The 16,311-nt window shown below is 38.8% G+C and overlaps 1 protein-coding gene across 2 annotated transcripts in view; it reads right to left on the bottom strand.

The window, feature by feature from the left end:
* Positions 1–10,167: 10,167 nt before the first annotated feature.
* Positions 10,168–16,311, bottom strand: part of CDK13 (cyclin dependent kinase 13) — a 125,367-nt gene continuing 119,223 nt past the window's right edge. Inside the window, exons 13-14 of one of the 2 annotated variants that reach the window (XM_082692642.1) lie at positions 13,857–14,129; positions 10,168–13,221 (exon numbers count right to left, since the gene is read on the bottom strand). In XM_082692642.1, the coding sequence (XP_082548768.1) occupies positions 12,371–13,221; positions 13,857–14,129 (1,124 nt within the window). In that variant the 3' untranslated portion in view covers positions 10,168–12,370. Of the gene's footprint in view, positions 13,222–13,856; positions 14,310–16,311 lie in introns of both variants that reach the window. The other variant, XM_082692641.1, reaches the window with a different exon arrangement.

Consider the following 16,311-nt stretch of genomic DNA (forward strand, 5'->3'; position numbering starts at 1 on the left):
AGAAATAAGACTTTTCAATCTTCTGTCAGTCTTAAGTTGTATTCGTCTGTTTCATCAAATTTATCAAATTCATTGGAACAAATTTGTTAATAGGAGTTTATACTGTCTATCCCGCTTATTATCCAGCTTAAGGACAGGCAAAACTAATCCAAGGTGACAAAAGTTAGATGGGCAGTTTCTAGGAGTACTGCTTGGGAAGGAGCATGACCTTCTAGTGTGATAGAAATGTTGTCTATCTTGAACCGGGTGGTAGTTACATTGGTATAAACTTATAGAAAAAAAGCCTTAGATGCTCTTACTGTTACATTAATGTATCCATGTTATATTTACATAAAAGTTTAAATGTGAAGTTAAAAGTCAGACTGACCTGTGACTCTGATGCCCACCTGGGGCTGAAGCGTTTGTATGCAAATGTGGCCTGAGGCAGCCAATCTGAACGCGGAGGGAGACCACATCTCCAGAGTGAATGGTTCCAGTGCAGGAAGACTTAGACCATTTCCTTGTAGTAAACACAGAACTAGCCTACTCTTACCTCCTCCGGTGCAAATAGAGAAAAAAGTCATTTCTCTAAATCTGAAGGTAGTAAACATTAGTGTTTAAAGGAAAAAGAGTGCACGAATTAACACACAGTTCTCTGTTAATCTCTTCCTTTGATGTTTAAGAAGAGACCAGACAGGGCAGCCTAGGTGGCTCAGTTGGTTGAGCAACAGCCTTTGGCTCAGGTCAGGATCCTGGTGTCCTGGGATCGAGTTCCACATTGGGCTCTCTGCTTGGCAGGGAGTCTGCTCCTCTTGCTGACCTCTCTACTCTCATGCTCTCTGTCTCAAATAAAATCTTTAAAAAATAAAATAGAAAATAAAATTAAAAAAAAGAAGAAGAAGAAGAAGAGACCAGACAGGAGATACTTCAAGACTGTTTTTATATTCTGTGGAAAGCCTCAATGGTGAATGTTATTATTTGTTGACTGAGCTTTGTATCTTCCAACTTAAAATTTATTTTATTACAAAAAGATATTAAGAGGGGCGCTTGGGTGGCTCAGTCGGTTAAACCTCTGACTTCAGCTCAGGTTCTGATCTCAGAGTCCTGGAATCAAGCCCTACATCCAGTTCCCTGCTCAGTGGAGAGCCTGCTTCTCCCTCTCTCTCTGCCTGCTTGTGCACACTCTATCTCTCTGTCAAATAAATAAATCTTAAAAAAAAAAAAAAAAAAAAGATATTGGGATGCCTGAGTGGCTCAGTCGGTTAAGCGGCTGCCTTCAGCTTAGGTCATGATCCCAGGGTCCTCGAATTGAGTCCCGTACTGGGCTCCCTCCTCAGCAGGGAGCCTGCTTCTCCCTCTACCTCCTCTGCCTGCTGCTCCCCCTGCTTCTGCTCTCTCTCTGATAAATAAAATCTTAAAAATAAAAAAGATATTAAGATAAAAAGCAAGCATGAATGAGGAAGCAAAATTTGCCCTTCCCCACTCCCACCCAATCTGTCAATAACAAGACCAGATATTCATGAAGCACTTACCATATTCCAGGCACTATCGAGTTACTTAACCCATAACACTTTAGTATTGTACCCATTTCACAAATGTAAAAACTGAGGATAAGAGTTTCAATAACTTCTCTAAGATTATACAAAACAAAATATGGTAAAGCCAGAATTTGATGCTAGCTTAGGAGCCTGCTTTTTAAACCACTGTGCTGTATAATTACCCACAGTCAGTTTTAGGTTTCAAAATATTTTTCTATACACCATATATAGACATATTTCTTTAATCAAATGGAATCTTACTATACTTTTTATCCATAACAATATTCTCCAAGAGATGGATGTTTATAGGATATTCATGCTTATTACTTTGTAAATAATGAGATTATTTATAACAGATTCTCAGAAATGGAATTGCTGTCAAAGTGCATTTTCCCTTCCTCAGTATTTTAAAATTTTTGTTATTCAGACCCTCAAAAATGTGTATTTTATTTTTTAAATTTATTTCTTTAAAGATTTTATTTATTTATTTGACAGACAGAGATCACAAGTAGGCAGAGAGGCAGAGACAGAGAGAGGGAGAAGCAGGCTCCCTGCTGAGCAGAGAGCCGGATGCAGGGCTCGATCCCAGGACCCTGAGATCATGACCTGAGCCGAAGGCAGAGGCTTTTACTCACTGAGCCGCCCAGGGCCCCCCAAATGTGTATTTTAAACATTTTCTCTTTTTGACTTTAGTATCTGTACTTGTATATAACCAATTGTCCCAGCAAACTTAATGTCTGGTAGAGCAAGTCCAAATTCTTGTTTGTTTTTTTTTTTCCCCAAATTACCTTGGCTATTCTCGGCCCTCTCTTCTTCTGTATAAATGTTTCTAGCAACTTTCTCAAATCGTGTATTAATGCTATTAACTTTCCTATAGATTCTCTTCGGTGTCCTGTGTGGACAGTCATATAGTCTGCCATTAGGAACTTTTTCTTCCCTTCCAAACCTACTTTTCTCTTCCTTTCTCTCTCTCCCCAACTCTTTCGTAACTGTGTAACAAAGACCTGCCACGAAATGCTGAATACCAAGTAGTAACTAATAATGGGCATCTTTGTCCCTTCCTGATCTTAAAACGAGCATGTCTAACATTCTGTGCCAATATGTTCCATGTGTCTTTAGGTTTAGGTAATGATTATAATAGTTATGTAACAGAACTGAAACATCATTATTTTCTTAAATGAGTCTAAAATCATGAATTTTACTTCCAAAAATACATTAGGAAATAGAGGGCCAGGAAAAGGGGAAAGTGGGCAAATTTCTTTTTTATTTGGTGATGGTCTACAGCAACTCTTTTATACCTGAGGTTATTCATTCAAAAAATGGGTTTACATATGTCTTCCAAACATTTAAAGCTAAACAGGAACATTACAAATCAACAGAAGGCCCCCAAACACGAATTTTAAAGAGAGAGAAAAAGAAAGTTAGCAGAAGGTTAAAAACAAAGCCAGCAAGGTGACACTGAAAAAAGAAGAGTATAAAATAAACTGACAAAAGACTAGGTAAGTTTGATAATATTAAAACTGGACCTAGTAGAATTAAAGGTTTAAAAAACTTGAATAAATGGAATAAAGATTATAAATCTATGAACCTGTAAGTCCTGAATGTAGCACGGACTAGGTAAGACAAAGAGGATTAGGCGTATAAGGAAAAATACGTAAGAGCAGAATGAGAATTTACATTTCTCCTTGAGAAAAGTAGAGCATAGATGGTAAGGATATAGAGACTCTTACCACTATTCAATTAATAACATTGACCTAATTGTTACATGACACATTGTTTCAAAGGACATACCCTTTACAGAGAACCAGGAAATATTTACAAAATGTGTTTGCTTAGCATGCTAAAAAGAAATCCTTATTAAATTCTCAAAAAGCAGCCTGTGTGCACTGGCTATATGTAATAGAAGCTATAAGTTAATAACAACAACAACAACAACAAAAAAAAGGTAAAAAAATAAAAAATGCAGCCAGCCACCTGGAAACTGAAACACGCTATCCTAAATAATCCTTGGATCGAACGAGCAATCAAATTTGCAGCCAATAATGAAAACACACCATTCTCAACCTATGGGATAGAGCCATAGGAGTGAAATACTAAAAACTAGATATTCATAAGATCAGAAACAAGAATGTTCATTATCATATTCAATCAACTGGAAATTGTTAAAACCATCAGAGAATTCCTAACAGTAACATGGTTTTAGAATTGGAGAAAGGAAAACAAGTGTATCAGTCAGTAATGGATCCTCAAGAGGTAGGAATAAGTAAGGGAAGTAGAAGAAAGGAATCAAAGTCAAAATGCTGAAATAAATGAGAAAATGAGGAAGAGATTATTCTTCTCTGGTGGTGAAAGAAATAATGGAAGGACAAATGTTGCCATTATGATACATTATGCCAAATGATACATTATAATATAGATAATACTATAATGTTATAATGATCAAGATATTATAATAGATAATAAATATATTTACAACACAGATTATTAAGTGCAACTATATGCTAAAAACATTTTACTTTTTAAAAGATTTCATTTATTTATTTGAGAGAGAGAGCAGGAGGGGCAGAGGGAAGGAAAGGGACAAGCAGACTCCCCACTAGTGTGGAGCCAACAAGGGGAGGTAAAGGTAGGGGTTGAGGGGGAGATCTACCCCAGGAGCAGGAAATCATGACCAGAGCTGAAGTCAGATACTTAGCCAACTGAGCCACCCAGGTACCCCAATGCCCCAAACATTTTATTTTTATTTATTTATTTTTAAAGATTTTATTTATTTGACAGAGAGAGAGAGAGAGAGCGAGAGCGAGATCACAAGCAGGGGAGCAGCAGGCAGAGGGAAAGGGAGAGGCAGTCTTCCTGTGCAGCAGGGAGCCCAATGCAGGGCTCAACGCAGGTCTCAATCCCAGGATCCTGGGATCATGACCTGAGCTGAAGACAGACGCTCAACCGACTGAGTCACCCAGGCACCCCAGGAAAACATTTTAAATATAAGGTAGACCACATGATGAATTTCCAGAAAAGGGAAAACTACCAAGATGTACTTAAGAAACAGAACCCTGAACGAAGCAAGCACACGAGGATGTGGGGCGCCTGGGTGGCTCAGTGGGTTAAGCCGCTGCCTTCGGCTCAGGTCATGATCTCAGGGTCCTGGGATCCAGTCCCGCATCGGGCTCTCTGCTCAGCAGGGAGCCTGCTTCCCTCTCTCTCTCTCTCTGCCTGCCTCTCTGCCTACCTGTGATGTCTCTCTGTCAAATAAGTAAAAAATCTTAAAAAAAAAAAAAAAAAAAGAAAGAACACGAGGAAGTAAAAAAACTGAAATAATCACCTTGCAGAAGAGTCAAGGTCAATAAACAGATAATCCTCACAATATATAAACTATTCTAAATCAAGCATGAGATAGTTTCCCAGTTTATTCTGTAAAGCTATCAAAACCTGTTAATCAAAACCAGACTTGTCTCTTATGCATAAATACAAAATCCTAAATACAGGGTTAGTCAACAGAATACAGCAGCATTTTAAATGAGCGGCTCAATATTAGATTCTACTAACATAGTTTGTTTCTATTATCGTAGCTCAAAGGAGAAAATCTGTGTAACGGTACACATTGAAAAGTCATTTGAAAAAAATTTAATGTCTGTTCCTAATAAATAGGCTTCATGCATATTCTTAATATTCAATTTCTAATTCGTACTTAAAATTATACACAGGAGTGAAATACTAAAAACTAGATATTCATAAAATCAGAAACAAGAATGCTCATTATCATATTCAATCAACTGAAAATTATTAAAAATCATAATAAAAGTTAATGTGGCCAGGGGACCCTGGGTGGCTCAATGGATTAAGCCTCTGCCTTCAGCTCAGGTCAAGATCTCAGGGTCCTGGGATCCAGCCCCACATGGGGTTCTCTGCTCAGCAGGGAGCCTTCCCCCTCTCTTTCTCTGCCTGCTTGTGATCGCTCTCTCTGTGTCAAATAAATAAATAAAATTTTTTTTAAAGATTTTATTTATTTATTTGACAGAGAGAGATCACAAGTAGGCAGAGAAGTAGGCAGAGAGAGAGGAAGGGAAGCAGGCTCCCTGCTGAGCAGAGAGCCCGATGCGGGACTTGATCCCAGGACCCTGAGATCATAACCTGAGCCAAAGGCAGTGGCTTAACCCACTGAGCCACCCATGTGCCCAAATAAATAAAATCTTTAAAAAAAATAAAAGTTATTGTGGACAGTGCTTTAAAAACCCACATGACACCTTTCTGATTTATGCAGTGCCCAGTTTAAGATATTACTGTACTTATATAATACAAGTCAACAAAATTTCTAAAGTCAACAAAAATATTTTTTGCAAACTTATTTTAAAAAGCAACATGTCAGAACTATGGTAAAGAAAATTTTGGAACTTTTAAGGAGGAACATGCAAAAAAAACCAATTCTGTGCTCTCAACAGAAAGACTTCCAAGTAAATTAAACACTTAATGTTTCCAGTTACGATCCTAAGAGGATACCATTGGAAAAGTGATCAAAATGATTCTGATAGTCACAGGGAAAAATAAACAGGCCAGAATAGAAACCTTTGAAAAAGGGACACGTAAGTTCCCTCCTACAACAGTATTACTGTCTGCAATGTACTACCCATTGTTCTAAGAATTGAAAATACAGTGATAAAAACACTACAATGTCAGATGCATAATTTATAAAGATATGATCCAAGCAAACTTGTAACAAAAGAAATCAGGGTGTAATGTAACTGAAAGCCCAGAAACAGACTCCAAAAATACATAGATGGTATCTACAAACTAGGACTAGGATGTACGGTTCACCAAGGCTGTTTGTATAATTTACATGTCTTCCAAACATTTAAAGCTAAACAGGAACATTACAAATGAACAGAAGGCCCCCAAAGAAAGCAACAAAGTTGGACCCTTACCTCACAACATCTAATCGGTTAAATTCTAAAATGGTTTAGCACTAAAGGGCGAGAGTAGGAAGCCAGAGAAGTAAAACAAAACTTGTGTGAAAATTAAAATCATCTTGGAGAAAGCTTTTCTAAGGAGAAACCATAGGAACAGAGTAGAATTGACTACATATATATGTAACTGTTAAAATTTTCCTACATCAAAACACACCATTCAGTATTTTTAAAGTTATAGTTTCCATAAGGCTCTCTTTCTTATACAAAGAGCTCTTCGGGGCACCTGGGTGGCTCAGTGGATTAAGCCGCTGCCTTCGGCTCAGGTCATGATCTCAGGGTCCTGGGATCGAGTCCCGCGTCGGGCTCTCTGCTCAGCAGGGAGCCTGCTTCCCTCTCTCTCTCTCTCTGGCTGCCTCTCTGTCTACTTATGATTTCTCTCTGTTAAATAAATAAATCTTTAAAAAAAAAAAAAGAGCTCTTCAAAGAGACAGAGATAAATATCTAAAAATTAAACATGTGAATAGTTAATAAAAGAAAAGATACCTGGCTGACATGAAATAATAATGAATTTCATTAGCAATAAAAGAAATACAAATTAAGATGATCTATCACTAGTCCAAATGGCAGCTTTAAAAGTTTTAACAGAGCTAAAGGAAGAGTGACAGGAGTGAATGCAAAACTTATAGACCTTTCCTGGGCAATTTGGGTTCAGCAGGGGTTTAGAAGGACACTCTTTGCACCAGCAATGCCAAGGAAATCATGGGTATTGTGTATTTATGCAGATTCTTAGCACACTGTCATTTTTAACAGAAAAGTTAGAAATAGTTTGTGTCTGGCAATGAAGACATTTTAGGTTATGGTTCTTCTATAAAGGAATAATTGATAACCATCAAAAAGAAGGTAGAGGGGCGCCTAGGTGGCTCAGTGGGTCCTCTGCCTTCGGCTCAGGTCATGATCTCAGGGTCCTGGGATCGAGCCCCTCATCAGGCTCTCTGCTCAGCAGGGAACCTGCTTCCTCCTCTCTCTCTGCTGCCTCTCTGCCTACTTGTGTCAAATAAATAAATAAAATCTTTAAAAAGAAACACTAAGATTCTATGATTTAGGAAAAAAATAAAGAAGGTAGAATGTAATTATTGACAGAGAAGGATGTTCACAATGTATTATTAAATGAAAAATCTAAACCACAAACTTATGGGCAATATAAACCCATTTGTTGTAAGAAGAGTAGATGCTCATTTATATACATCCATCAAGGCTAAATATTAATGGTTATGACTGGATGTGTTCCTACATTTTCGGGTGTGTACCAGGCTAAAAAGGGAAAAATAAGTGTTCTTATCCAACTGAGCCACCCAGGCGCCCTGGGAATTCAGTGTTCTGGGTTTTAAGCTTTGTCCCTACAACATGGCACAATGGATAACAAGTTCCTCTTTATCAGACAAGATTGTTTCTGAAAGTCTGCTCTGGGTATAAGCAAGAATAAAACAAGGCTAAAAATGGCCTGGAGTTCTTACGGCAGTTTATTTACAGACTATCATATACAGCCTTTTTTTTTTTTTTTTTAAACAAATGGCTTATATTAAACACATCAGATTTCACAGTTACAAGACTTTACTAAAAGTTCTTGCAAGAAAGCACAACACCTTTACAACAAACTAACTGTAAAAAACAAAAACAAAAACAAAAACAAAACCCAAAGGGTGATTCATTTACAGGGCCTCATTCTGAATGCAATTAGAACTAAAAATTCTTTTTTAATAGGACATTTGACATGGTGAAAGGAGTAAGACCCACAAAACTTGTTAGTCTACATAATTCAAAGGACAAGTTTTTTTTTCCATTATGGTCAATACTCTGTTTTCTCCATCTTCAACTGGATCACTTGATAGCTTATTAATTTGTTCTTAATAGCTTTTATTTTTAATTAAACTAAAAACACTTTAAGAAATTATCTGAAGAGGCTTTGATAAATGAGAAACTGTTGCTCTCTAACACTGTTGAAAATTATAAAACCTTGGAAGAATTTAAAATTAATGTTTGCAGAGGACTGCTGATTTTCCTCCTACAAACAGAAAACAGATTTAAATGATTTTGTCTTACTACCGAATTGTAATAACTATGGTCTTAAAAAAAAAAAAAAAAAGAGGAACCTCCTTTTTAAAACCTAGCCATCCTGCTCTAGGCTTCTTGTTGTTTTCTATTTCTCTATTTTTTGTTTTTCAAGTTGACTTTTTGAAATCATTTGTGTTAAACTCATTGTTCAGTTTATAAATTTATTTTAGACACTGGTAACTATTTTAAGTCCATTTTCTTGTTAAAAAGTTAAGTGTTTCCTGCAGAATTTAGATAAGGCTTAGAGGGACAGCCCAGGCAACCCATCTCTGAATCTTCTTCTTAGCTATAGAAAGCAAGGGGACGTATCGTATGATACTAGATTATTAGAATGTATGTTTCAGACTTTAAAAGTACCCAAACCAGTATCCCTGAGGATCAGTAGATCTTCATTCAGAACTTGTATTTCAGGTTTACTTAAAAAAAAAAAAAAAAAAAAAAGAAATAAAGAAAGAAAAAAGGACTTGTGGTGGAAAGTTGCGTAAAATTGGACTGTGCTCCCAGCAAACACAGCAAAACTTTTGACTCACAAGTTCCTGTGAGTAGTTTGGAAGCATTTAACCCATTTCACCTTCCACCTTTCTTAAGAAATCCTGATCTTTTCTGCAGATTGGCTTTTTACAAACTGGACAGATGCAAGTTAAAATGTGTTTTCATGATAGAGTTTCCAGCTGTTCTATTTCTTTCTGGAATGTTATTTCTCTATTCCAATTTGACTATAAAATTTCACACTCACATTGTCATCTCTTACGTTCACTTACGTGTAATTTAGATACAGCTGAGTAGCCTGTCAGCCCACCACAAGTATGACTTAATGCCCTTCGCGGGCATTACTGACATACCAAGTACTCGACTGTACTGACGTGTCCCGAGTGCTTGGCACTGGGCAGGCGCTGACTGTATGTTCACTGACAGAACGAAGCCCTAATCACAGCTAGAGCATTATCCTAATTCACATTCCCCCAAACCACTTTCATCAATCACCCCTTAAATGAGTCTCTTAAAATTTCATGGGTGACCCCAAGTCTCCAACAAATAGGAGACTTGAGTTGCATGCAGGAACTTCCTGGGTCAGGAAACACAAAAGGGAGCTCCACAGGGGAGACAGTAAAATGTCTTGTTTTGGTAGGTCAGGCTTCTGAGCCTTCAACTTTCATCTTTATAGTTGCCATCTGACTTACCTGTGTCTGTCCCCAAAACTTAAGTAATATATTATGTTCCTGAGATTTCACTCCGGAATACTCAGGGCTTACGGTAATTATAATTTGGAATTAGTGACTTCCATCCCTGTTCTTTTTATGAAACCAAATTTGCTCAAGTATTCAATGGTACGGAAGGGATGCATGAAGAGTTTTACTACCATATTTCATTGATTCTTTTTAGACTAACATCTCTGAATTTGGGAAGTGTCTTATAATTCATGCATCTTAGCATTGTGTTGTCATTTAATTGGCAACAGTTTTTTTCTAAATGGTACGTAAAATATTGGTATGTCTCACAATTAACGATGTCTTAGGGTACTATTAGAAGCTGTAGTTCAGATTTCCAATTCCATCAACCGTTTCCCTGTCCTCCCAGCCACTCACCCAAAATACATACGTCACTGAAATGTTGGAAGAACTATCCAAACACAGTTCAATTTTATATAAAATATTTAATTTTTAAAACACAGGCTATTCATGTCACATAAATATCTTCAATTTTAGGTTAGCTGCTATGGTCAGCAGAATTATCGACTGTGACTATTAAGAATAACTTAGATACTGTCACTTATAGGAAAGTCTAAAGCGCTAAGACTCACCATATTAAAATTTCAGATACTTGAATACTGTAGCTATTTTGCTAAATTTCAAAATATTTCTTCACTTCCTGCAATGTAGTTTTATTATATAAGTTGTTAGTACGCAATATTCAAATAAAAGCAAAATAATTTTTCTTCCATTCATTTCTTTCTCCCCAACAACAAAAAAAAAGTTCCATCGAAAAAATAAAATGATCAACTGACATCAACTCATTTTATAGCAGTAAAATGGTAAAATATCCACTTTAAAATATCCTGTCACCAAACTACAATGTTTCCCATATACTGTTTTGAAATGAAGGGTCACAAGTCAGATAGAGGGCGTGGGGGTAAAAAGACTGAGTTTAGAACTGGAGCAATTTCCATTCTAAAACAGTTCTTTCAATTTACAATTCCAATCAAAAAGTAAGTTACCCGGAGAGCAGTTAAAACAAAATGGCTAATTGGCACGACTCTCATTTCCAGAGTTTATTTTTCCATTTAGTGATTAACGGAAACACTGGTTCTTCACCTTTGGTTCCTTTCGAGAATTATTATAATTCTGTGTGTGCGTGAGCGTGCACGAAAAGTTAGTTAGACTTGACACCATTACGGGCTTACATAAGGGTTAGTCTGTCATTCTTTGTTGCTTTTAAAAAAAGAAAAAAATGTTAAAAATGAACTAAAGTTGCTCTAAGTCTGGCAGAAGTCGTAATAAACCTCACAGAAGGTAAGAGGAGGGAAGATAAGAGGTTTTCTTTCACTACTTTTTCTTTTTAGCATCAGTAAATTCAATCTAGGCAATGTTTCTAGTTAACAAACTGAACAGTTAATTTTTTCTTAAAATGGCATTGCATAACTTAAGATATATGATGTTTGCCACCCCCCCCCCATAAACTTTAACAGAATCAGGGAAATTCTGTTTCTGAAGCCTTGCGTCTACACTACTGCCTTCCAATGATCCATGACAAAATGAAACAGGGACAGTATGGCGGCCTGGGAAAAAATGGTACTTGGAAATGCTCATTTAGCTATTACTTTCAACCACTTAAATGACATAACTTTGTAGAACTTCTTGGAAGTAACGAGGTCCTGCCTGGAGTTCTAGTCCCTTTGTTTGCTCTCACTCTCGTATCAAGACCAGGTGATAGTGGAAGGTAACACAGCCCCGCGATAGGCAGGAAAGAAGTGGGACAGGCAGAGGGAATGGATCTAGCAGGAGCTGACAGGCAGCCCTGAAAACACTGGAGAGCTCCCTGCCTCTTCAATACAGTGTATTGATTCCCTTTAGAAGACAAATGGGTATAAAGGTTAACTGCTTTTTCAGACCTTAAGCTTACCTGTTAAGGCACTTACTTACCCTCCCCACCCCATATTTTTCATATAAAACCCACTATTTCATTTGAATGCATTTTGCTCGGCTATGATAATCTGCAAAATAAAACAAAAATAACGTTGACCATTTTTTTTTTTTATAAAACTGTTGCATCAAGAGAAAGGTTGTGTTTTATTTTCTGAAGTGAGCACAAAGTACACCTTTCACAATAACACTGAAAGCAGGTGCAAAGACTGACAGTGACCTTTGACTAAAGGTAGCTTTGTAAAAAGAAAATACCAAATAAATCAGTGCCCTTTCTGATTGTTGTAAAACTGAGGGGGGCAGGGGAGGGGTTGGTTGGTTGTTACATAAAAGTTGGTCCAAACTTACAAAATAAGCACAAATGTGCATAGTTCAGAAGATCTGCAAGAGGGCCATAAAAGACTCTTATGTCCCTAAGATTAGCATCCACTTAAAACTGCAAGAATACAAAATAAAACTGTTAACTAGAATTTGTGAAGATGTACAATCAACAGATCTAGTTTTTAGAACAGCATGAATTTAAGCAAAGGTTTTTTTTTTTCTTTTTTTTTTAACTATTGTATGCAAGACCCTTTTCCACATAAAAATAAAGCTGTTGTTGAATTAATATTATTCAAGTCTCTTGGATTGCTGCCTTAAATTGCAGCTAGAAAAGTCTTTCCAGATAAAAATGATGTGCCTGAGGAAAAACAGATACTCAGTATGGTAACCCTCTGCCTCGACCTCTGCCAGCTGGTGTGCTAATGTGTCCCCTGTATCCTTGTGAGTATCCAGGTCCTTGGGCAGGAGAAGTCCAGGTCTGCCCGTGCATGAGGCCGGGGCCACCCGGGTTTTCCTGTAAGTTACCGCCATAGTTATAGTTGTGCATCTTTGCTGGCAAAGGATGAGTACTCTCTGGCCCTGCGGGAGGGTCACTGCTGTTGGTCAGGACTGCAATGGGGCCATGGCTATATTCAAACCTGTGGTCCTTGTCTCCACTAAACAACATGGGACCGGTATTGAGGTAAATGTCTCCATATCCAGCTACTGAACTGGGAAATGACTCGGAAAAGGCAGAAGGCTGAGGCGGACCACCAGAATGAGATGAAGCAGTACTGTAGTTATCCAAAGACTGAATATCCGAGTTTCCAATGAAGCTCCGTCGTTCCAGTGTTGGAGCAGAGCTACCTCCCAGACCGTCACTGCTAACGTAGGGAGCGGAAGAGAAAGAGGAGGATCCAAAATTGTCCTTGTAGTCGGAAGTGGGTACGTAAGTGTCTCCTGCCTGGTAATCAATACCACTTTCTCTTTTGGGGTCATCCTGGGGCTGATGCTGGGCAAGCAGCTGTAACAAGGCAGCTTTCACTCCGGCGTGAGGGTCAGTTAACGCAGAGCTAGTGGTGGGAACATGCTGGTTTTCTGTCCGATAATCCAGATCTTCTTCAGTGACTGGTGGTGGTTCAGGTGGCTCAGGAGGTCGCTGATCAGGAGGCAGAATACGAGGCCGGTCTGGTTCTGGTGTGAGCTCCAACATCCTCATATCTTGATGCTGAATGAGGTCATCTTGCCCTAAGTGACGCAAAGCAAAAAAAAAAAAGAGTTACAAGTTATCATGGAAAACCAGAAGTTCCAAACAGTCCATGTTTCCTATGGGTGGTTATAATGAACACCAGAAGTTCCATCTCTGGAGAAAGGGAAAAAAAAAAGAGAGAGAGAGAGAGAAAGGAAGGACGGAAAGAAGGAAAAAAGGAAGGGAAGGGAAAGCAAAAGAAGGAAAAAGGGATGGAAGTGCTAATTTGCAGGCTACCGCTTAAGTCTACAGTGACTGAAAAATTTAATTGCATTTGACTTCTCAAAGGTATCTCACATCAACCTATTTATCGCTTGAAGAACAAAAAGCTCCTATCCACAGAGTCTCTGCCTTGGTCAGTATCGTCTTGTAGTTGGAGTAAAGACTATTTCTCAACTACAGGTTTACATGAGAAGGCTCTACGGCATTCATAATGAACCAAGTTACAAGTGGAGAATTTGTTAAAGAAGCTGCTCCTAGAAATAAAACGACTAAGGAGACAACCCACCACCTGGGATTTTTCAGAACCCGTCCGCCGGTGATGCCACGGTCACTCCGCGTCACCGCTGCCCCCCAACACCACGCACACGGCGCGGGCAGCAGCGTGTTAGAGATGGGCCATCTGCACACTCACCTGACGCCGGGGTGCTAGGTTCTGGAGGTGGCCTGAGTTGTAACGACGCTTCGTGTCCTGATCCATTTTCCCTCTCTTCTAGCAGCACATCCTTCTGCTTTGACTGCTGGGCCTTTATTAACTGAGTCAGCAGAACCGCAAATGCGCTCTGCACGGCCGCCTGCGCAGCGTCCGTCTCCACTTTAGGCTGCGTGCTCTGAGAAGAAGGCTGAATTCCTCCCAATGGTTTCGAAGACTCCTGCTGTGGTGTGGATGGATCTGTCTGTTTTTCACCTGTTGCCAAAATTCCAGCAGGAAGGTTTATTTTATTTAGCTGCTGTTGAGTCTCAGAGTTTACCTTAATGTTCAACACTTGGACAAAATCAGCCATATTAACACTTGTTTTAGACTGCAGTAGGTTTAGGAGAATTGCCAATTCACTGTGGTTTAACTGCGGTCCAGGGCCTGTTTTTACTAAAGACAAAATTTGTATTAATTAGCATTGCCATAATTCATAGCACATCCCGCCCCCTAAAATGGCCCTGTGTGACCATATTCAAATGTACATTTGTGGGACAGTGTTTAAGAAATGCTGTGAAAAAGGCATCTCAGTCTAGTTCTAATTTCATGGACGTTTAAGATGGAACTGCTCTGAAGTTAAAACAACTGAAACTGTGGCCCATTCTTCAGGGGGAAATACTTCACAAAGGAAACGTGAGACTATGGCTGGAAGCCCATACCCTACACAGAAGCAGGAACCAGGAGGGCAGAGGAGGAGGGCACCTACAGAGTCAGCATTCCCTAAGCATTTCACATCCTTTACTCCTCACAACAACCTTAAAGCCATGATCTGTTATTAGTATGCGCCACCCCCTTTTTTTTTTTAACTGAAGAAACTGACCTCCGGAGACACTAACTCACATGCCCAAAGTCACGCACTCTAAGTGGCTGAGTTGAGGTGAGAACCTGGGTGCTCTGATTCCAGACTCACAGCTCTACTCACTGTACTGCTCATCTAAAATAATACTTTTTATATCTAAGGACTGTACCTTATTTTTGCAGTAAATTCACACTGTGAGGTTGTAGACTCTTTCATAAATGTATTTTATTCAAATTACCATTTTTTAAGTTAACTCACTTTGGGAAGCTCGGACCTCCTACAGAAACATGCTTATGATGTGGACACAAGAGGGTTTTAGCTCAGCATCAGCAAAACACCTGTTTTTCTCGAATTTTCCATTTAGACTTGTGATAGTTACACAGGTTCTTGTGCAAGCCTCTGTGAGTCACATGGAACAAGGCTCGAGGGTATATACTACCATGGAAGCTCAGTGACACTACATTGATAAGCAATTGCTCTAAGAATAAAAGGCAAATAGAAGAGAGACTTCAAGAAGATGAAACACTGATGATTAAGGCTATCCTTTTATTTTCTCTTTATATATCTTGAGATACTTTTATTACTTCTTAGTTATTTTTAGGTTAACTTGAAACAAACTTTTGCAAATTCTTCTCATGACCCCCAGGCATTAATAAGTAAGGAGCCAAGCCTGTTTGCTGTGGCGCTAAGAGCCAGTTTCCCTCATTCTCCAGTTCATGGACGTTTAACCTCTATCAGCAGAGGCTCTGTAATGATGCTCTCTCCTCTACAGAAAGGGCATTTTCTTATTTTAAGACAGCTGATGATAACAAAAATGGAGCACAGAGGATTCATTTCTATTTCACAAAACCAGAATTCTCACTTCTTAACAGTGACAGTTAAAAAAGGGGGGGGGGGACAAAAAATGAAATGTTGACCAACAAGTAACAACTGGTTTTGGTTTGTAATGTAACATGTATCAGCGCTTTAATGTAGTCTGACCAAGGTCAAGTATAAGCTTGCAGCTTACATGGGAAAGCATTAAAGGTAATCTCTCTCAGGCTTTCTCAGCTAATCTACTCTATATTTATACTCCACCAAAAATTGAATCTGATCAGACCTGTTTTCATCAACCAACTGACCTTTAAAACCTAAACCTAAATGACAGAATGAGTTTAATAAGATTTCCAACCACACTGAAAAGGTTTCATTCTCAGGAAGAAGCTGACTCTTCTAACAACTGAGTCAGAGGAAGAAATCTGTTTCCCCCAAATAGCCTTCTTCATCATACATCAAGTCCTTTCTGGCACAACAGGAGAGTCCAATCTTTGAGATTCTAGAATATAATGGGACATATATTAAGAGTGAGTGGACATTATAAACCATATAAAACAGCTTCTTTTAGGAATTCGGCTGTTTCCCTGTATCTGTCTATGAACGCCCGCACTAGAGCAGGCAGAAAGTCAGGAAACCTGGCCTCTCACTGATCGCTCTCTGCCGAGTCCATCTTAACCCACGGTGACTTCCTACTGAGGCACCTGGGAGCAGTGCGGCGTCTGCGCAGGCAATTCCCAGGGAAGTGTTGAGTGCGGGGAATAAACCTGAATGTTTCAACCA

This window comes from Mustela nivalis, assembly GCF_964662115.1.
Source record: "Mustela nivalis genome assembly, chromosome: 12".
Lineage (NCBI taxonomy): Eukaryota > Metazoa > Chordata > Mammalia > Carnivora > Mustelidae > Mustela > Mustela nivalis.